The following is a 23575-nucleotide window of genomic DNA, read 5'->3' as shown; positions in this document are numbered from 1 at the left end:
GGACCTGCCCATCACTACAGATCCCGTTCCTTCTGCCTCGATTCCTTTTCTCTCATCTTTGTGTGGGCATTGCCTTGATTACTACCTTTTGGCAAGCACCTCCCTTTAATTTTGTTTCACCTGTGCTTCTTGAGTTGAATATGAACCATATTTATGATTCCAAACATTCAAAGCTTTCTTTGAAGTTATCTGTGAAATTTGTTTTCTGAGCACCCATCTGGATTTTCAACCATTTTCTGAAGTTTCCTAGAGAAACCTGGCACACACAAGACTCACCAATCGCATCCTCATCCAAACAGAACACCATGTGCATCATCATATTTAACTGCATGGCATCACACTTCTCCAGGTGTCTTGTATCATCTTGAGTCCATTTGTGTCTCTTTGTTGTCGGCTTCCAACATCTACGAGGAGGATACTGCTACAACGGCTACACTGTCACATTTTATGTTTTTGTGGTTTGGAGTTTGGCACAATGAAACTGGATTGTCCTTTGGCTTTGTGATGATTCCTGACAACCTATAGTGGATTTCAACTAGGCATATATATTTCCTATCTTGGCTGGACTGTGCTGTGGGTGTTGGGCACCAGAGCACCTAACTATGGCCTCTCTAGTGAGGCAGACTCTCATTAGTTGGACTTCAGATCTGGTGTCCCAAAGGTTTTTTAGAGGCACTGAGTGAACACTGCCACACCCATGGAGGCTGAGCTTGGAAACAAGTGCCTGTCACTTCTCTTGTATTCAGTTCCTGTGCCAAGAAGTCACTGAGCAACCCTGACTCAAGGGAGGAACCTAGTGTGGCCTTCAGGTTGCAAAACTGTGAGAATATCTGGCTGCCCTTAACTCTGCATACTTGCTTTACCCGTAATGTTTTACTGGGCTGTTCTTTGGCTCTGTGAGGGACAAAATCTGAAGTCCCAGCTTCATTTATTTACTTTCTGAACAGCTGCAGTAGCTTCAAATTCACATCGTGCGAACTGTGCTCTTCTGCTTATTCCTATATGCATTGTGATGATAACAATATCTCATTAATGTTTCTTCTAACATGAATACACTGTGGTAATGTCTTACCTAAAAGTAATGACTTCTCACTTCATTATAGTTTGCCTTCTTACACTTTATCTCCTTTACCTCTTACCTAAGCTCTTCTTCTGCTCCCCTTCATATTTCCTGGGCTCTGGTTCAAATAAAGGAAAACATTCCCCAACATAGGACCTGCCCTTTCTCTTGTCCCTCCCTCCCTGTTGCCTTCCCATCCTCTCCCCTTGGTATGGAATGACCTTCCAGAAACCTCCATCTGTCCAAATACTTTTCATCCTTCCATATTAAACTCAAATAGGAACTCCTTCACAAGACTCTCCCTGTTCCCTCTAAATGGCAGGGATACTCTCCCTCAACTCCCACAGCTCTCTGGCTTCTTCGTAAGGTTATAGTTATTTTTACAAGTCTGCCCTCCTTTAAAACTTTAATCTTTGAAATTTTTAATGATCTTGACAGTCTCCTAGCTCCAACAGAATAACTATATTTCACCCAGTAGTTATGCATTGTAGATTCTATTTGCTTAATATGTGGTATCTAGCCAGAAATTTTGCAGGTTATGTCATCTTTAAGCAATTTATACACCAAATAGTAAACAATATATACACCAAATAGTCAAATATGGCAATTTATAAGTGCTATCTAATAGTAATCAAATTAATGGTGAAGTACCATGCTTGTGGTTTTGAGTTTTCTGGATGCTTATAATGTTAGCAAATATAGCTCTTACTTTGCATAGACTATGGGATGTGATACAGATTTCCAAGGCAAAATTAGTCAATGACCACAACTATTAACTGGCTTTATTTAGAAATAACATGGTGACTCAGGAGAGCTTCAATTTGAGTTACTTCAGGACAGAAAAGTCTTTGCACATGTGCAAAGGTACGCACAAGTTTGCATCACGCACATACACATCTGAACATCACCTAGAAAAAATTATTTGTGTTGGTGTTTTCTACAGAATTTTTTTTTGGGGGGGAGGGGTTCACACACCCTGGTGGTCCTGGGATGTGAACTCATGGCCTTGGGTCTGTCCCTAAAAGTGCTCTACCACTTGAGTTACAGTACCACTTCCAACATTTGGTGATGAGAGTTGGACTTTCCTGTCCTGGCTGGCTTCAAACCAGAATCCTCAGATCTCAGCCTCCTGAGTAGGGAGGAACTCTGCTGCCCATTCCTTCTATGGTCTTTTATCTCTACAAATCACGCGCGACTTGGATGTTAATGATGGGACTTTTCTAAAGCTCCTCCCACCGTAAGACTGGAATGGTGATTGTTCCTCTGTGTGTTTTAGGTACTTTTCCCACATGAGGGGAAGACGAGCTTCTTAGAGCCGGAGCACCCATCGTCGGAGACCCCTTGTCCACCATGAGGGGAGCCTGCATCATCACATGGCTCTTCTCAAGCCTGGGGATGTGGAGACTCGTACAGCCAAAGGCCCAGGATGCGGCCCACTGCCAGAGAGCTGAGCATCCAATCGTCTCCTACAAAGGTAAGGACCAAGGGCACTCTCTGTGGGAGGCTTGTCTCAAAAGACTAAGTCTGTTGGATAAGATGCACACCAGTCTTTGTACTTTCCTTCACCTCAATGTCTCGCCATATATTCAGATTCCTCTTTTGTCTCTTTACACCCCGTTATAACTAATTTCTTTACCCATTTACTCAATTATTCCTGCACTCATCAAAATTTGTATGGTCATTATACCCGTGACTCTGAGTACTTTAGGATGAAAATAAATTAGTATATTTCTCTGCCCTCAAGGGCCTTATTCTTTATCAGCCTAATCAGACATTGTATTTTATGCAGTCAAAAAGGATCTTTGTGGCTGGGAATATGGCCTAGTGGCAAGAGTGCTTGCCTCCTGCACATGAAGCTCTCGGTTCGATTCCCCAGCACCACATATATGGAAAACGGCCAGAAGGGGCGCTGTGGCTCAGGTGGCAGAGTGCTAGCCTTGAGCGGGAAGAAGCCAGGGACAGTGCTCAGGCCCTGAGTCCAAAGCCCAGGACTGGCCAAAATAAAGGATCTTTGTATTTTATTACTTTTAAAAACATCCCAAATTTAAATATATACAAAAATAAGAATAGGTTAAGGCACACCAAACTCTACACTAATTAATTTAAAGCCCATCTTTCCTTTTCCTTGAATCTCTACTTACATTTCATTTGACACTATCAAATTATGTTGAAGCAAATGTAGAAAGTCATCCCTCCCTCCCTCCCTCCCTCCCTCCCTCCCTCCCTCCCTCCCTCCCTCCCTCCCTCCCTCCCTCCCTCCCTCCCTGTAGTTGTACAGAGGAGTTGCCATTTATTAACTAGTTTATGAATACAGTGCATCTTGATTAATATCACCCCTTTGAGCTTTTCTAAGGAATTGCACTATTTGAGTTCTTCCTTGGAAATCTTACAATGTAATGGTTTACATTCAGCTCTCCTCCCGGTGGCAAAGACTTTACGATACCAATATAACAACAAGTAAAGAAAATTCCCCCTCCACAAGTGAGTACATAAAAGCATTAGACATTTAGTGAGTATAGAGAGATTCCTGTTGGTCTTAGGAAGACATATAGTCTTTACTTAACAGGATGAGTAAAATGACCGATTGTACAGAGTCCTTACATTGCAAAGGGTTGACGTCTTTTTTGCCTCTCTTTTTATTTTTACTTTTTGCTTGCTTTGTAAAATAATTGTCAAAGAAACAGAATTATTTTACTCTAAAGTAAAATAATGCATTCTGCTATGGCAGGGGCTCTGTCACGTAACTCTGCCCAAGATACCTCTGAATCAGCAGTGGTATGCAGAGCTCTGGTTCGACTCAGACTTGACTTGTTCTCTCTTGCCAGTGTCATGGTCATGCTATGTAGTCTCATCAGCAAGCACGGAGTGTTCACTTGGGAAGTAAGGGGTATTCATGATCACTGTCTGAATTTGCCTATTCATTTATGGCATAAAACAGAACTTTTTGAGTTTATTATTTTTTTCTTCATCTAATGCAATGCTTTGGTATAAGCTAACTTTCTGTTGTCAATCACTTGGCTGTCGTCTTAAAAATGCAACTCATTGCATAAGGCAGAATAACCACTTCCTCTACCACTGCCTGATTTTAGAGCGAGACTAGTAGATCAGCTCTTTTATACCCAACTGGTCATCATTTGTCATCCACTGATCATTCTAATAGACTCAAAGATGCTGTATTTCTGCTTTGTTATTCTGAAAATTAGCATTACAGTAATACATAGATTGGAACATATTTGATATATATTGATTCATGGTAGCTTTTACCCTTGTAGTTGGTAGAATTTTGGCCTTTCAAGCCTAGGGAAGCCTATTTAAGGCAGATTTCTAAGATCATCTAGTACCTGTCACTCAGGGAATCTTGAAAAGGTATTTACTATGTGTGATCAAAAATGACTTCTTTTCCTCACATTTTTCTATAGTGTGGAAATTTGTCTTACGAAAAGGTATTTTTAGAGAACACTGCTAAGGACGCATTAAAGAAAAAAAATGATACACTGTGAGTGCACTTGAAGCTCCCAACATATCTATAGGACTCCAGGCTCTCTCTCAAGATTTTCCAATTTTATGTTTTCTCCCCTGTGCAGATTACGAGTCATTGTAATTTATCCCATGGTACATACTCCATCATTTCCAGCTTCATGCAACCTAGCTTCTTGTGATTATTGAAAATCCTTGAAGATGAACTTTTGGTCCTCAGGATATGATGTGGTTTTATTGAAGAAATGAAGCCAAATTATGCTTTAAAATCACAGGAAAGGCTTTCCTTCTTTGTGGTTGTGTCACCAACCCAAAACTGTTCATTTTAGTTGTTTCATTATGCTTTTGATCTTTAGAGGTTCAAAGTGGAATTAATAAAACAAAATATTCAGAGGAATCTATGTTTACTCAGTTTTCTCTACCCTCTTTCTCAAAGCTCAGAAATGTCTCCTCTTACAGTCTTGAAGGCTAGCAGCCCTAAATCAAGGGCCATGCTATACCTGATGGCCCCAGACAGAATCCCTCTTTGCTTCTTTCTAGTGTTTTGTGATGTCAGCAAGCCTTGGCATCACTCAGTTTGTAGGTTCATAATCCTGTGTCCTCTTCCTTGATCTCCTGGTATTCTGAGTCTGTGTCTTTTTGCTTTTTCTTCTCTTCTCTTATAAGGTTACCTGTTACAGTTAACACCAGCCACAATTCAATATGACCTCATCTCAAAGGGCCCTATTTCCAAGCAGTGCCACACACAGATTGGCCTATGCTTATATCTTCTGTATGTCTTTTTTTGGCCACAGTTCACCCTGTAACACGGAATTTCTCAGCATAGATACAGGGAAGAGCAGGGACGAGGGATGATAGAAGTGGGCTGGTAAACTAGATGTAAAAGAAGAGGACTATTAGACAAGGATCTGAGGAGTTTAAAAAGGTCATTATTGAATCACCTTTAAATAGTGTTGGGAAGTAACTAGGTTAAGGAAAGCCTGCTGAGAGAGGAGAGAGGAGAGAGGGGAGAGAATTGATCAAGCTGTCATACCATTAGGCTGTAGGCTGTGGGAGGATCTTGAGAACAGGTAAAGGTCTAGCTTCACCTCCAGTGAGCCAGAAGGAAGGGAAGGCGGCCAGACAACCAGGATGCATGACGCTTAGTGCGTGGTAGATGGAGTGTGAGATCCTGAGATCCTCTACCTTGGTTAAAGTGGCCACATGCCAAGCGTCTGGGGGCTCTGGGAAGGAAGAGTATCCCTGTAGAAAGGATAGCCGATAACATGCACGCATGCACACGCACATGTGCACACACACACTCTTCCTTGTGGTTGTGCTCTGGGTCTTGGGTGTGGATCATGTCACAGCTGGACACGTGACCCACTAGTTTGGCACATAAATACCTTTTGGTAAGGCAGGACTCCGAAGTTTGCACATATATCCTGAAGCACCAAGGGGAAGAAATGAAGGAATTGTATCATCTCCACTTTCAAGGACCCTGTGCCTTTAAAGTGTTGTGATTTAGGATCATACATTGCAGGCATTCTGCACAGAAAGCTGATCTGCAATGTGCACCAGGCACATTTTGTCAATGTCTCGCTTCACCTTACCCGGCTATGCAGAGAATGCTGGCAGAATCTCCACCCTCCCCTCCCCAGATTTGTAAAATATTTGCCTCCATGGGCTCCTTCTGTGTAGAGTTCTTTGCGTAACACACTGTAACAGCTTGCTGTGTTTGCAGCCTTGCTTTCTTGACTGCATGCTCTGGAGTATTTAGCCTTGATTGTGCAGCAGCTGCTAAAACACCCTGACCCATTACTGACACGCACTCACACGGATGCCCTTGTCATTTGCCTAAATGTCTGCTCCAATAAGTAGGGGAAAGGTATCACCCCTCATGCCGCGTGCTTCTCAGCATGCTTTAGAGCCTCCGAACCACCTGTGAAATTGGTTTTAAATGTTTAATATCTACTGCTGGTGATAGTGCCATGTTCTGCTTTTGTTTGCTTATTGATTAAAGTTTACCCAGTGTGCTGGCTATTTAGAGATGGTGCTCTAGTGAATGGAATTGGTTTGTGGAGAGTAATTTCCCATTTTGCTCTGAGAAAGACCTCTGGGGGCTCTCATGTCACCCTAAAGCCTCCTTTGCCTTGGAACCGTATAATCATGACTAATTCTGACGCCTTTCTGCAGTGTCTTCACTGGAAACATTTAGTACTAATGCCCAGGATTACTCTGTTCTGCAGAATCCGGCAGGGCCCAATTGATTTTTACATCCAGGTCCCTGAGACTTGTATTGTTCTTTTAACTCGTTGGTGTGTTTCTAGAGTCTTCTTATGTATAGACCCGAGAGATATTTTAGAATCTATCGGCGGCGTGGTGTGGACTCTAGTGTTTGTCACTTTGTAAAGTAGTAAAAAGTGATTTGTTGGTGGGAAGCTCATAAAGGCGAGCTGCCTAAGCAGGGACAGTGCACCTCAAAGAGTGGGGCATGTGGCTGTGTGAGGAACAGAACCCCGATGGAAACCCCATCCAGGGCCAGCCTGCGCATGTGCTGGGGCCTCCACCATCTTCCTGTTCATCTCCTTCTGTAGCTGACACGGCCGGTGCACACTGCCCAACCAGCTATGGGTTTTAAGCAGCTCTCACACACTGTTTCTGATTAGGCTGTCGATCTCCAAGAGGCTTTGCCCCAGGTACCATGATTTATGAGGAATCTTGGTAGAAAAGCATCAGTATCTGGCCCCCCCACCGTCCTTGGAGAAGGGCACCGAGGGAGTGGACATGCCTTTTCCTGAGTGGGCTGCCCTTGGAGCAGCACTGGGGGGTTACACTTAGCCCGACTGCCCCTCACTAAGACTCTCACGTTCGCGTGGCGGCTTTCATTGACGCGTGTGATCGAAGAGATCTTATTCTTATGCTATAACCACGAATAACTGTTTTTCATTGACCTTATGTTTTTCTTCCAAATCATGTAATTATTATATTACATTCTGTTTCTGCAGATGTTAGAAGTATTGCTTTGTTAACTGCTGACAGGGAAAATGTCCGGTGTGGTTTGTAACTGTCCATTGGGTTTTGGTTTTTTGGGGGGTCAGCTCTCAGGAGCCTCGGTCCTCTTTGGCTTTCCCACTGCCCTGGTAACTGCCACTCCTGCCCATTGCCCTGGCTCCCATCATCTTCTCCGGATCCATCCATGCACCTTGCCCACTGGCTTCGCGTGGCCTGCTGCTACTTCCCCTGCTAGGACTTCTCCCCTTGGTGCTGAAGAAAATAGAATTGGAACAAGCTCAGTTGCCCAGGGTGGGTGGGGAAACTACCTTGTTAGAAAACAGGAGTAAAGACGCTGGAAGTGCCAAGGGTGTCATTTGTACACCAGGCTCTATGTGTGCCTCCTGTGTGTCTCCTGAACGCATGTTTGCTCCATGGCTCTGTGTCCCAGGACCCCCTCCCCAAGTGTCTCATTCCTTTATGTGCGTTTCTAGCATTCATGTTTGTCCCAAGGCTCTATGTGCAGTGCAGGGTTCTGCTTCTTCTTTAGGATCTAAGGCTTTTGCTTCAAGAAAGGGGATTCTTGACCTATGTTTAGAGATCCTATAAGATTTCAGAGATGCCAGGGTCTTAGACTGTATGCACACTGGGTGAAATTGCGTCTAGCATTTTTTTTTCCTGTTCCTCTGGTTTCAGACTTGTTTTAAGAAATCATACAAATGTGTGATTGCATGACTGTTTCTTACCATCGCTGAGGTAGAATTAGGAAAGTTAAAAAAACTCAAATATGATTGTACGAAGTGGATTCTAATCTTTAATTGAAAGAGTTCAGCATAACTGGGAATGGTGCTACATATTTATAGTCTCAGATAATGTAGAGTATGAAGCAGGAGAATTGAATATTCAAGCACCTTACTTCGTGTGTGTGTATATGTGTGTGTATGAGAGACACACACACATATACACACACATACACCATATAGACAGTTGTTTTAGATGAAGGATTTTTTTTTTCCTCTGAGGAAATTGAGAGTTCCATAACCATGTGATCCTCCTAGAGTTTACTTGGGTAGAGAATGTGGCTATGGATCCTTAAAGAGTCCTCTGTTCTATAAATAATTTGTCTTCTTCTCTCATGCATACTGCTGAAAGTTTGATATGATACAATATTGAAGTCACAAAGGCAAAATGCACAAACCTATTTGCAAGTGAAGCAACTAAGGCTTAAGCTCATTGCCTGTTTTTACATTATAAAATGCATTTAGGAATGTGTATTTCTAATTTCATATTTGGAGAAGGAGAATATTAAAAACAGAGCTTTCCAACACATAGATGCATGCACACTTCATCTTCAGCAGTGCATAGTGGGAGTGGAAGGAAACACACCCTGTAAGAATCTTGTTCACTGAATGAATTAGCTCTCTAGTGCCTGGATTGTGCTTGTATGTTTTTATTGGTGTTTGCTCAAAGTTGGATCTCTACTGTACATATTTATAAGCAATGATTGGGATCTAATTAATATGACTTAAGTTTTGAAAATTATAGATTTCATGATATTTACAATTTTCACAATTTTTCTGCCAGTAAAATAATTGATAAGTTTGAACATTTATTTATACTTAATCTTCAAATACAGTTTCAACTATTTTTTTCCAAAAAGAAAAAATATATATTTATTTTTACCAGGAATCTGAAACATAATGTGGCAGGGAATGCACAAAGCAAGAGAAAGTGTAGATTAATAGAGAGAGAAAAGGTAGACAAATACAGTCATTATATACACTGACCATATGTAAAAATATAATTATGTAACTTGTAGGTATGGATGGCTTGGGAAAGATGGAGGAGAACAATGGAAGGGGTAACAGTGATCAAAATGCATTGTACTCATAATTTGACTTGTTGGATTGGAACCTTTTGTACATCTGCTTAAAAGAGAAAACGAAAAGAAAGAATTAGAATAAGAGATACCAAAGAAGAAAAGAAAGCTGTATTATTTACACATTTCAAATACATTGCTTTATGATTGAGGTGGTAAAATGTGATCCAACTAAAACTGGAAATAAGAGTGTATAAAAATGCTGTCCTAATTTTGATTTAAAATTGTTTTATTTGACTTTATTATACTATTGTAGGGTTTGTTTTTTTCTGTTCCTGTGGTTTGAATTCAGGGCCTTGGCTCTGTCTCTGAGCCTCTCTGTTCTAAAGGCTACTGCTCTACCACTTGAGCCACAGTGACACTTCCAGTCTTTTCTGTTTATTCAGTACTGATGAATTGAACCTAGGGCTTCATGAAGGCTAAGCAAGCACTCTACCACTAACCCACATTCCTAGCCCAGTATTGTAGTTTTAAATCTTACATTGTTGATTTTCAAAGTATAAAATGGACAATTCATCTTCCCATGATAGTTGTAGTTAAAATCTTTCCTCTGATTTCATGTATGAAAGAAGAGTTGGTGACTAAATGTAGGGTAAATGAAATTTTAGTTAAGCAGTTCTTATTCAGATGATAAATTCTTTACAATCAGGGTTACATTTGAAGTCTAAGAATTATGCCAACTAAGTAGCAGGATATAAAGTTAATTCTCAAAAATCCGTGACTTTTCTGTATGCCAACAATGTGAAGAGCGAGGCTGAAATCAGAAAAGCAACTCCTTTTGCAATAGCCTCAAAAAAACTACCTCAGAATAACCAAAGAGGTGAAAGACCTCTGTGATGAAAACCTTAAAAACCTGATAAAGGAAATTAAAGAAGAACTAAGGAAGTAAAAAAATCTCCTATGGTCCTGCATTGGGAGGATTAACATGGTGAAAATGACAATATTGCCAAAAGCTATATACAAGTTCAATGCAATACCATCAATATCCCAGCATCATTTTTTAATGAAATAGAGGAAGCAATCTAAAAATTCACATGGAACCAAGAAAAGACCCTGAATAAAAACAATCCTAAGCAGGAAGAACTGTGCTGGAGGACTATCAATACCAAACTTCAAACTCGGTTACAAAGCTATAATAATAAAAACAGGTTGGTATTGGCACAAGAAGAGGCCTGAGGACCAATCAAACAGAACTGAAGACCCAGAAATTAACCCGAAGACTTATGGCCACCCAATCTTTGACAAGAGAGCTAAAAATAGGATGGAAGAAAGACGGCTTCTTCAACAAATTGTTTAAACACCTATGAAAAACTAAAGCTACATCCTTATATAGCACCCTGAACCAAAATCAATTCCAAATGGATCAAAGCCCTCCAGGTAAAAGCAGATACCCTGAAAACATTGCCGGAAGGAATAGGAAAAAATACTAGGGCTCCTTGGCACAGGTTGAAACTTTCTTAATAAAAGCCCAGAAACACAACAATTCAAAGAAAGGCTGGACAAATGGGATTGCATGAAACTGCAGAGCTTCTGCACAGCAAAGGACATAGATTGCAAGATAAATAGAAAGCCCACAGACTGGGAGAAGATCTTCACTGGCCACATAACAGACAAGGGCCTCATATCTAAAACACACTTAGAAATCAATGAAGTAAGTTCCCCCAAAACAAATTTTCAAAGAGACAACTGCCCCTACTAGTAAGTGGGCTTAAAGAAAGACTTCTCTGAAGAGGAAATGAAAATGGCCAAGAGGCACATGAAGAAGTGCTCAACATATCCGGCCATAAAATAAGTGCAAAGAAAAACAACATTTAGATTTCACCTCACACCAGCAAGAATTGCCATTATCAAGAAAACTAATAACAACTGATGCTGGAGAGGATGTGGCCAAAAGGGAACCTACTACACTGTGATGGGAATGCAAACTTGTTCAACCACTCTGGAAAGAAAGCATGAAGGTTCAGCAGAAGGCTAAATATAGAGCCCCCCTATGATCATCAACCCCACTTTTGGGCATTTACCCAAAGGATCACAAGCAAGAATCATACTAAACTTACCATCACAACCATGTTCATTGCAGCACTGTTTACCACAGTTAAAATATGAAACCAACCCAGATGCCTCTCAGTAGAGGAATGGATCGAGAAATTGTGGTGCATATACACAATAGAATTCTATGCCTCTATAAGAAAGAATGACATTGCCCCATTCGTAAGGAACTGGAAAGACTTGGAAAAAAATCATACCAAGTGAAGTGAGCCAGACACAAAGAAACATAGACTCTTATGGTTTCCCTCATTAGTAATAATTAGTATATTAGTATAGTTCTAACAGATGATCACAATAGCTCAATAGCACATAAGATGATGCTAAGAGAAATGAACTCTAAAACATAGAAACAAGTAGTTTATCATTGTTGTTTTTCTTTTTAAGGTATTATGTGAAAGTATTTCTTTCACTTCCTCATGGTTTAGCGTTGGTTGTCACTGTATTTGATTTGGTACCCTGAGTATTGTATATATGTTTGTGTAAATTAGGAAGGGGAAGGGGAACATCAAATTGGTCAGACAAAGAGTAAAAGGCAAACCAATGCAACAGCAATACTTACAAGACAGTATGGGCAGACTACGCTGGGTTGCCGCCGCCGCTGCCGCCATCGTGCCAGCCCCTCGGGTCTCAGCGAGGCTGGGTGACGCTCCAGGATGGGAGACAAGCCAGTTTGGGAGCAGATTGGATCCAGCTTCGTTCAACATTACTACCAGTTATTTGATAATGACAGAACCCAACTAGGAGCAATTTATATTGATGCATCATGCCTTACGTGGGAAGGACAGCAGTTCCAGGGAAAAGCTGCCATTGTGGAGAAGTTGTCTAGCCTTCCGTTCCAGAAAATCCAGCACAGTGTCACCGCACAGGACCATCAGCCCACACCAGATAGCTGTATCATCAGCATGGTTGTGGGCCAGCTCAAGGCTGATGAAGACCCCATCATGGGGTTCCACCAGATGTTTCTATTAAAGAACATCGATGATGCTTGGGTTTGCACCAATGACATGTTCAGGCTTGCCCTGCACAACTTTGGCTGACCTCCTCCTGACCACTTACTTATTCACGCTGTTTCCTCCTCCCTCCTTTTTCCGATACGATCACACTCCTCCAGATGCTCCAAATATCATACACAAATGAGCAAGGCTGAGGTGGGAGTAGGTGCAGTGCTCTGCCCCCACCAAGGTGTTGTGCATGATGTTTGGATGTTAGATTAGTTGCATCTGACAGGAGAAGTTTGTGTTGTACCAGCGCATGCCTTGGAAAGACTTAAGTAATAAAACAGGTTGTCTTTTTTTTTTTTTTTAATCTACTGACAAGATGCTCTAGTAACCCAAAGAAGTGAAGAAGAAAGCAGCTGCCTCACCGCCCAGATATTGATTTGTTCAGATGTTTCAAATGCCTCATGATACAATAAAACCACAAAAATCTTCTTAACAGTTTAAATTGTTTTAATTAGTTTAGTAATTGGCTGGGCATCAATAACTACCCTGCCCTCATTGTCATTCTCATGTCTTACCCTCCCACCTCTGCCTCAAAATTCAGCAATACCTGCTGCATTTCTGAAGCAGCGGTCCCAGCTAGCTTCCCTCAAGCCTGAGAGGGTGCAAGGTTCTCCCCAGCCCACCTGATCTTGGGAAACCAGAGGGAGAGCTCATGTTGGCCTGACTCTTGTACTGAAAACTCTCTGCAGTTAGTTCTGACACCCCTTGTGGTCTGCTTTGGGCAGACTTGGGGCTCTGTAGCTGGAAAAATAACCCTATGTCCTATAAGAGCTGGAGAAGCCTTGGTAAACTTGGCCCACCAGGTCAGGCTCTCTGGCCTAGGCTGTTAGCATGATGGAGGAATCTGCTCCATCCCCAAAGGGTCAGAATCATTCAGGGTGCTCCGCACCCCATGTCAAGCAGAGGATAGTTTAGATCCATCTGCTTAGGATGTCTTTACCCATAGCCAGGCCCTGTTGGGTTAGAGTGTAGATTCTGAGCTATGGAAGGAGTCACTGAGCCAGAGGGATTCATTTTATAGGAGTTCTCAGACCTCTGTAGGGCATTTCCAGGTTATTTTCTTCTAATCCCTATTCGACACATACACCCCCACACCACTATCTTAAGTCACAAATCACCCTAACTATTAGGGCAGTTTCTGTTCCTCAGTTTTAAAGACAGAGGCTTTGCCCAGTACAAATCTAGCTCCTCATAACTGAGCCTCTGAATGGTTGTAAAACTAGTGGAAAAATAGCAACCAAATGTTAGAACCTAACCCAGGATTTGGGTTAAAACTGTTAAGGGTCTTAGGATTGAGGAGGGCAGGCACCCTGGCTCACCTGTACTGGGATAGTCACCCTCTCCCTCACTATGGGGTGAGGGTAAGATTTACTCAGACCTCATAGGTTACCTGAACACTGAGCTATTTGAAGAACATTCTAGTCTGGAGGTTTCAGTGGTACTGATCTTCTGTATTTGGGTAGCGGGGATGGGGAAGAGGTAGATGCTTGCTGCCTCTGAAGCCACCCTATATAAAATCTGAACTACAGCTTCTAACATGTACCATGTACCTGTGCCTGAAATGTCTGCAATAAAGAGGTGTTTGTAAAAAAAAAACAACAAAAAGACAATATGTTGTAAATTAATTGTCCAACTTGCGGAGGAGATTGGGGAGGAAGGTAAGTGGGAGAAAAATAAGGGGGGGTAAGAACTTTGACAAGGAATGTAATCACTATCTTTTATGTATGTAACTATAACCCCTCTTTATGTCACCTGGACAATAAAAATTTAAGAAAAAGAATTATGCCAACTCACGCAGATGGCAATCTTAAAATTTTTCTCTTATCAAGAGGACAACAAAAACCTGAGTTTCCTAAATTTTAGTGTATTTTCCTTTCTTTAAAAAAATTATCTTTGGGCTGGGGATACGGCCTAGTGGCAAGAGTGCTTGCCTTGTATACATGAAGCCCTGGGTTCGATTCCCCAGCACCACATATATAGAAAACAGCCAGAAGTGGCGCTGTGGCTCAAGTGGCAGAGTGCTAGCCTTGAGCAAAAAGAAGCCAGGGACAGTGCTCAGGCCCTGAGTCCAAGGCCCAGGACTGGCAAAAAAACAAAAACAAAAACAAACCAAAAAAATTATCTTTGAGTAGTTGTTCAAAGGGGTTTCAATTCAATGTGTCAGTTTATGAGCAAAATGCATCTTGAACAATGTTATAGAATATTCTCAAGTTTAACTGATACATAAATATTTTCATTTTCCCAAACCTTCCTTGGTGTTTGTTGCATGAAGAAGTGCAGGAAGTTATATTTTACTTTACAAGGAGTTATGCTTTACTATTTTATTTATTTACTTTTTTGTACCAGTATTGGAGTCTCACACTCTTGCTTAGCTTTTTCACTTGATGTTGGTGTTCTACCACTTGAGCTACAGTTCCATTTCTGGACTTTTGGTGCGACATTGGAGTTTAGAGTCTCACAGACTTTCCTTCCTGATCTGCCTTCAAACCTTGGTCATCAGATCTTAGCCTCCTGAGTAGTGAGGGGTACAGACAGGCCTGAGTCAGTGGTATCTGGCCTAAGGAGGAATAATTCTTCATTGTCTCCTCTCCTCTGTCAAGTCTCCTATGGGACTCACAGGTAAGGCTGATCAGGGGAAAGCCTGATCACTTTTTCCGTGTAACCAGAAGCATTGTTATTCTTATTCGTGACCAAGGTCACTGTTGAGCTCATAATGACATTGACAGTGATGTTGTGAGCTAACACATCAATATGAATGGGTTCATTCAAGGAGGTTATAACACAGTTGTGCTAAGGCTGTTTGTCAAATCCCACCTTGAAAGTACCTGTGGACAACGCATGCTAGACAGCCTGTGAACCCTATTATCTAAAATCAATGAAGCAAGACACTGACATCAGAGTGCCCCTGGTAGCACTCAGAAGGAGATTAATGATTGCCATTCTCATTTGAGTTTTGATTTTTTACACCACTCAATTCTCTGGCTTCAGTACACAGAGCATTTTTAGCATTTGTTTCTTTGAAGATAAAAGTACAGATCCAGTTCATTAGCAATGCTATCAATATTTATTGGGCATATATCATGTGATTGAAAATTATTTTCATTATTGGAGTTACCCCAGTGAGCAAAACATGGATATATCCTGGCCATGTTGAGTTTATATTCTGTTAGGAAGCCATCCAGGGATAAAGAAATAATGATGGATTCCATCTTGGTAGGGGTTGAAGGGCAATATAAAGGAGCAATTGGTGGAGGGAAAGAGGGAATGCTAGCATCACCCTGGTCATCAGCAATGTTCTATATTTGCCTCTCCACTCCATACCTGGCCCCACACTAATTGCACATATGTAGTAGGTAGATTGTAATGATTGATTCTGTTTATATAATATATAATGATCAAGTCACACCAATTAGCATCTCCTCCCTAAATGTTTGTATTTTTTGTCATGGAAACATGGATTAGAACTCCTTTGTTTTAGTTCTTGACAAAATACATGGTAGATTTGTTGTGCGATCTTCATCCTGGGCAAGGAGGGCTGGACAGTGAGTCAGCCACATGGCCCAGGCTCTTCTCTCGGTAGCTGGCTTTTGTTGGGATGAGAAGGAGTCGAGAGGGTCCCCTGTGAGCCTGGAGTTGTGCAGCGGCCCAGGTTCCTTGAGCCCAGGCCCAGGAAGTGTGCTACCAATTCCCACCTGAGTCACACATGATGGAAAAGCCTTCTCGCAGCTCAGGCTTCCAGCTTCCAGCCCATTTTTTCAGCAGGCGCTCATCTCTGTGTGCCACACATTCTTCTTCTAGCTCCCCTGGATTCTGTCCTTCAGTTTGCTTTTTCTTTTCTTATAGCATCCACAAAGTCACTCTCCATATATTTTTTTCTACTGGAACTACCTTATAAGATTTTTTTTTTTCGTAACCAGATCCTGACAGTTAAAGAATGATTTACTCCTCCATGTGCACAGTAACTTGAAGCTGTAATCCCCGCTGCTTAACACAACAAGATCATGAATTCAAGGTTAGGTTGAAAAACAATTACAAGACTTTATCTCAAAATTAAAGGAAGAAGCAAAGAAAAGCCAAAGGTGTAACCACAGCTCAAGTGGTAGGGTGCTAGACTCTGGTTTCAGGCCCCTGTACAGGGAAAAGAGAATGGGGGATGAAGAGCGATGGAGGAAGAAGAGAAGCAGAAGAAGAGGAAGAGGAAAGAAGAAAAGAAGGAAAAGGAGCAAGAGGAACATCTGAGATGACAAAAACCAGCAAAAAACCAACAGGAACACAATAAAGATCCGCTGAATCTGGACTTGCATTTGGACAATGTGTCAGCCATGCCTTCTTTATCCAGGGTGAGGGCAAGTAGAAAGACCCTGAGGTTGGGGCATACCCAGCATGTTGAGTAGATGCAGGTTGAATAGGATAAGGCATCGTGATGTGTGGGTACCAGGGCAGAGTAACAGGGACGAATTTGGGGGCTACATAGGAGTCAGGTCCTGTAGAACCATTAAGACTTTGGCTTATAATTTTTAGTTAGATTGGAAATGACTAGACAATTTTAGATTGAGAGAGACGTGCTATGGTGTGATTTTAAAAAGCACTCCTATACTGGATATAGCATGTGGTGGGGGGGGGGGGGCGGGGGTTGCGGTGCATGGCAGGGAAACCACTCCAGGCTGGAGAGTGAACCCAAGTGCTGAGGAACTTGCCCATGTGATGATTTGTGCAGCCAGCATGGGGGCCAGTGCTTATATTCAGGATAGAAGTTATTTTGGATTATTTCCTTGCAGACTATATATGCCTGTGTGCTTTGAGAGAAATAGCAGGACAAGGATGATTCTAGGCCTTGCGTCTGAGCAAAGGAAGAGTGCAGGTGTAACTTGTAAAAGGGGATATCTGTGCATGTTGATGTATATGTGAAAGTACAACATAGACTCAACTGATATAATAAAGTCTAACGTTAAAAGAGCTTTGTGCTGGGCACCAGTAGCACAAATCCTAGCTCCTCAGATGACGGAGGGCAAAGAATCATGGTTCAAAGCCAGCCCAAGCAGCAAAGTCCATGAGACTCTTATCTCCAATTAACCACTGAGCCAGAGGTAGAGCTGTAGCTCCCGAGAGCGAAAAATTAGCCTTGAGCAAAAAATTCTCAATGATAGTAGCCTGGTCCTGAGTTCCAGTCAGAAGACTGGCACCCCTACCCCCTTTCCCACTCTAGCTAGCTTGAGTCTAAATATGATATTTTGAACTATTAGTAATCTGTACAACCTCTGAGACACAATGATTTAGAAGTTACCACTTATGACTAGAATGGGAAAGCTGAGTACTGGGTCTTCAGTCATGATTTATTTTTCTGTGTTTTAACATTAATCTTTCTAATGCAGTGGTATGTTTGGAATTTCTCATTTAGCAACTAAAGAGAAAATATAAAATCATTACACTCATGGTTGAGCTAGGTTTAAATGTTTCTGAAATTTTTTTTACAATAATGGTGAATAATAATATAAGCCTGATGTATTCAAATTTAGAGCTCATTAAATTCTTTTATTTCTTAATTCTAAAGGCTTTGTCTTAGCATAACAAAACAGATGCACAAAGCTCAAGCCTGCAAATCACAAATCTCCCATTCTGCAGTGGAGATATAAAATCTTAGATAATCAACCCACAAATCAAGGTTTAAGTCCAAAACCCAAATTAATTTGCTCTGGGAGTACAAATGCAAAACAAAGAAATATATCTGAATGTGTAAATTCTTTTATCATGATAGAGTTTTCAAGTCTAATGTCTACTATTACATTGGAAATTATAGATAGAGTGTTAGAGAATTTCTATCACATTGTCATTTGTCCAAGGTCTGGAAAACAGATTTTTAAAATTATTATTGTAAGTTGAAAATGATGTAGGGACTTCATCATCTAGCTGTGGTGCAGAAAGGGACTTGGTTTACCTACCTGCTTTAGATCAGGAAACAAATTAAATATTAGAAACTGAAAATTCAGATACGGACAATGGGTAGAGGGAAAGCAGGTTGTAATCACATAAGAAAAGGCAGAAGCTTTCCTTTTATTTCTTTCCTTTTGAACTTAGGACCAGGGCACTGTCTCTGAGTTGTTTGTATGTCTAGGCAGAGATTTTTGTGTCTTGATCTCCTTTCTGAGTCGGATTTCTGAGTGTATCGTGACTTGCTTTTAAAGAATGTGGATTTAAAACTACATAGTCATTATGCTTCTGCTATTAATTATTTTTCTGATATAAGGTTAGTCTTTAATATTGTCTTCTCTTTTGGTCTCAGTTTCCTTAGGGGAAAATGAGTGTATTGCTGTGTTCTATCTTCAGGTTTTTTCTGTAGATCTCAGATGAGAAAGATGAAGGAATTCCAGGGGTGGTGAAACATTCTTTATCTCTTCAAGAAAAACTCTCGGGCCCATTGACTTTTTAAAATACTACTCAGTAGGAGTTTGTATGGTAAAAGCAAAACAAAAACTGAACTTTTTCCAGGTATTAGCGTCTCACACCTGTAATCCTAGCTACTTGGAAGGCTGAGATCTCTGGATCATGGTTCCATGTCAGCCCAGGCAGGACAGGAAAACCTGCGAGTCTCTTATCTCCAATTAACTACTTGGAAACCAGAAGTGGCACCGTGGCTCAAAATGATATAATGCTAGCCTTGAGCAAAAAGGCTCAGGGACAACACCCAGGCCCTGAGTTCAAGCCCCATGATTGACAAAAAAATAAAAATAAAAACAACTTTCTATTAATATTGTTGATGAAGACTTCATTTGTTACAATTGTTTCCTAGGTTAACATTTATTTCTTATAGACTATGAAAAGTAGCCTGATAGTTCATATTCATATAATTCTAGAATTAATTACCTTATAAAGAGATTAGAGATATGCTCAATATTCTCTACTGTTTGGCTATATGCAGTCAAAAAACTGAGATGAAATAATAACACATTTGAATCATTAATGTTGTGAGGTTTAGAATAACTTACTCTGCAAGTCTTCTGATCTACTATATTAACTAGATACATTTTGTCTGCAAGTCATATGTCATGATATCATAACAATTTCAGCCATGTGGATAGCATAAAAATAAACCCTAGAGTTCAGGGTTGAATCAGTAAGAATCCAAACTCCGTCCTTGTTCTCAGTTTTCCTCCCTTCCCTGGCTCTTGCTTCTTGCTGTCTCACTTTCGGTATGGCTGCTGGAGCCAAATGACAATAGGCATGGTTGGAGGGTGGGACATGACCAGCTGTTTTACTCATTGATTTATAACAGAAACAGAACAAAGCAAAAGCTCTTATACAAGCTCTGTGCCGAGTAGCTCACTTGCAAGTGGCCAGATGTACGATGCATGGCTGCATCTAGGTGTAAGGGGAAAGGTGTCTGGGAGGAGAATGGCAGACACATTTTGCATACTGCATACCAGGGCTGAGGGTGAGGCAGAAGTCTTCTCAGATGCAGTATTTAAAAGTGTCCAAACATTAACCAAGATTAATAATACATTAATGCAATATTTAGAATAAAATCAATATTTAGAATAAAATCAATAATACAAGAAAATCTATGATGTACCATCCCTCTAGATCTTAAATAAGGATAGGACCAGTATAGGCTCCTCTTGAGACCTGTTGAGGTTCCAGTGTCTATTAAAATCTTGCATTAATTTAGACTGTACATACTGCATTATTAGGCTATTTATCTTGATTGAGTTGTATGAGTCTCTTTTGAAATTGGGCACCCTTCACCCCAAATGAGGTTATCACTAACCTTGCTTTTACCCTAACCCTTGTTGTTGAAGAAGATTGGGCATTGTTAATAAAGAACTCCTCCAGGAGAGCTCTGCTTGTCTCAGCACTGCTTATTTGGTCCTGTCTGTTTTCTTATGCATCTTCTCTATGAGTACTCATAATGTGTGTATTTATTTGTAGCTCATGTCTCCTTTTAAGATCTTGATGGATCAGTAAATTGTATCTTGCTGAGCTATAAGTACAAGTATTCAGAATTCTTGCCAATCATATGACTGACTGGGTGCATTCCTGATAAAAAATAGAAAACTTAACCCTAGTGGATTATTCCCAACTGAATCTGAAGAAGAAAATCAATACATTCAATTTCTTATTTTTTTTTAAAAGAAATACTATTGAATGACTTGAACTTCTAAAAGTGGTATGGATATTTTGGAAGAATAAGATGGCCTATGGGTTCTTTATAATGTGTTAGGAGCTGGATAATGGGAAATTCTCTGCCATTGAACGTATGCTCTAAAAGAACATATTTGTGTATGGCAAATCATTGTGGCATTGGTAATAAAACAATGTGAAAGGTGGTAAATATAGTTAGCCCTTCTTCCAAGTTAAATCTCACTGTATTTTTTAATCCAACCTTTTGATGTTGATAACTTTTTATTTGAAATCACAAGCTTTTTTTCTTCTTGCTTCCCCTCAAGGGTGCACGGTGGAAAGCAAAGCATCTCTCCCTGGGAAAGCATTATAATTCTCTCATGGTATTCCTTTTGAATTGGGTGATGTTTCTTCAAGAACAATTTTGTATGAACAAATTTCACGTAGACCTGTGAATCCTGTGCAATATAGATATACAGTAATACAGTAATAATTCCATTCTGAGCTATGTTTTTAAAAAATGAATGGCCACTTGGATTATTCTCCTCATTTATGCAATGAAAGTTCCTCACCCTCAAAGGTGTCTATACAAAATGGTTGAATGTCTGCTCTGATTATATTCAGCTTTTTCAAAGCTGTTGAGGGCAATGTTTGGAATTTGGATCTTGATGTTGGAGGGGGGACAACATATGGAAATAATATATTTATATAGTTGGTTGTTAAAGAAGCCTGCTATGAAAAAAATTAACTTCCGTAGCGATGAAAGAAAGAGTGGGAAGATTTCAGTGGACTTTGCATGTGTTTATCATTACTGTTCTTATTTAAGACTTCCCCTTCTTCCTGAGCCAAACTTGGACATCCTGGTGTTGTTGGGGTTGTGTGTGTGTGTGTGTGTGTGTGTGTGTGTGTGTGTGTGTTTTAAGCAAGCTTTTCTTTTTAAGTCAACCAGTGAAATACCATGTTTCTCCCAGCTATATTCCACCTCATCCTGCTAACTGTCATATGCCCCATTTTAATTTTTTTCTGGCCTCTTGGGTTATATTTTCTTTTTCTTCTTCTTCTTTGATTCAGCTGCCCATTGCATAGATTAAAATACTTCTGACTGTAACTGAACTCATGACCCTGGTGGCTCAGGTTCTCTTGGCCAGTACTTAGTAACTGTTGCCTGGGAATACAGGTGGGCGGGGTGGGGGTACGCATTAGTTGGATAATATTTAGTCAGAAATTTGTTTTGTGTTTCTCACATCCTCCCATTTCCTCTGCCTACATACCTTTGTGAATCTCTAGTTGGTGTGGCCAGGAATTTCACACTCCAGGGAGAGGAAGCTCTCTCCCAAAGGATGCATAGTTCTCTTCGGCACCAATAGCTCTTTCTGTGATTCAAAGTTAAAACAGTCACTTGTTCTGGAACTATGGTCCCACCATGTGACCTTCTATACATTCAACTCTCCCAGCAAATTTCCTCTGACCTATTCTTGCCCTACTCTATCATTCTGAACTGCTTCCCTCCCACGGCCACATCTGTCTCTGTTCTGTTTGTTTTTATCATCTGTAGAACATTAACTGACTGATCTTCGTGCAGGGATGGGACAGGAACCGTCTACACACAGAGAGGAATTACCCATCCGTACTTTGCAATGATTTCCTTTGTGCTTTGTTTGTGCATTGAGAAGGATTTGGGCTCTGAGGCCAACCTTCTTTAGCCACATACTCACACAAAGTAATACCTGAAGAAGAGAGCCTGGTTCTGAGTCCTCATGAGACATTCTGCTCTTATTGTAATTAATGTACTTGAATGTGCTGACATTTTTATTTTGCTGTGATTTTTCTGGCCATATTGAAAAACAGAATGTCAGTCCTACACAATGAGATGAAATTGTAAATATCACCCTCAGCCAGCCACTGGTACATCCAGGGGAGTGTCCTAGGGGAACAGGCAAGACATTGGATGGTTGCCTAGCAGCTTGACACTTCTCACCTGGATATTTACAGTTTTTTGTTTGTTTTTGTTTTGCAAAACTTAAGCTTTGATGGAGACTGAAGAGTTTGTGGTTTGACCCCAGCGAGGTGCCCATGAACCATTTCATACTTTCCATTTATCAACCGTGGGAACATGCTAAACAAATTCAGTGTGTGGGGCCTGAATCCCACCCACAGAGCGAATAGATGAACCTCATGCTCACTTGTGTTTTTAAGGTATCCCTTTGGGAGAGACTGAACTGTTCCATGAGATTGGTATTGGTAGTTTAAATTCCATTTTTAAAAGAAGCAAATGTAAGCCAGGCAATGGTGGTCCATGCCTATTATCCTAGCTACTCAGGAGGCTGAGATCTGAGGATCTTGGTTTGGAGCCAGAATAGGAAAGTCCTGGAGGCTCTTAATTCCACTTATCCATCAAAAAGCTGGAAGTGGAGCTGTGGTTCAAGTGATAGAGCACTAGCCTTGGGGAAATAACCTCTTATACAGTGCTCAGGCCTTGAATACAAGCCCCAGGACCATCATAAAACAAAAGCAAGAACAACAAACACATACAAATCTGGGACAAAACAAGGGAAAATGTGACACTGGTTAAAAAGAAATGTACTCATTACCTGACTTATGTAACTGTAATCCCTCCACATATACCTTTACAATAAAATAAAAATTAAAAAAGAAGCAGATGTAAAATAGAAACTGAGAACTTAAAGATGTCTACCTCTTCTCCTTAAAGTTTTAAAGTGTCAATATTTGTTAACATGGAAATGCTGTGATAACATTCATATTAATTCACCCTGACCAGTTGGGGCAGAGTTCTTAGTTACATTATAATTCACATAAAAACTAAGGAAGATTGTTTGTTTGTAAATTTTCTCTTAAAACACTGGATTCAATGAGCTAACTCCTTTACCTGCAAAGCAGAACCTTAAAAATAAAGTGTTGCTCAAAAAGCATGAAAGAGCAGATACCATTGGCTAGAAATAATAGAGGTGTCAAGCCTGGCGTCTTTGTAGGAACCCAAGTTCAAAAGTCTGAAGGGTTGGA

The 23575-nt window shown here is 40.7% G+C and overlaps 2 protein-coding genes across 3 annotated transcripts in view; both read left to right on the top strand.

Annotated features, from left to right (window-relative positions):
* Nucleotides 1-23575, top strand: part of Sema5a (semaphorin 5A) — a 371169-nt gene that overhangs the window by 149398 nt on the left and 198196 nt on the right. For both annotated transcript variants that reach the window (XM_048368447.1, XM_048368446.1), the window contains exon 3: nt 2337-2534. In XM_048368447.1, the coding sequence (XP_048224404.1) occupies nt 2411-2534 (124 nt within the window). In that variant the 5' untranslated portion in view covers nt 2337-2410. The remainder of the gene's footprint in view (nt 1-2336; nt 2535-23575) is intronic.
* LOC125367752 (nuclear transport factor 2-like) lies at nt 12026-12864 on the top strand. The gene has a single exon (XM_048368448.1). The coding sequence runs from the start codon at nt 12092-12094 to the stop codon at nt 12473-12475; it is 384 nt and encodes a 127-aa protein (XP_048224405.1). The 5' UTR covers nt 12026-12091; the 3' UTR covers nt 12476-12864.

Source organism: Perognathus longimembris, chromosome 19 (genome assembly GCF_023159225.1).
Source record: "Perognathus longimembris pacificus isolate PPM17 chromosome 19, ASM2315922v1, whole genome shotgun sequence".
Lineage (NCBI taxonomy): Eukaryota > Metazoa > Chordata > Mammalia > Rodentia > Heteromyidae > Perognathus > Perognathus longimembris.
The sequence above is the reverse complement of the archived record's forward strand: the minus strand, read 5'-3'. Positions and strand labels throughout refer to the sequence as shown.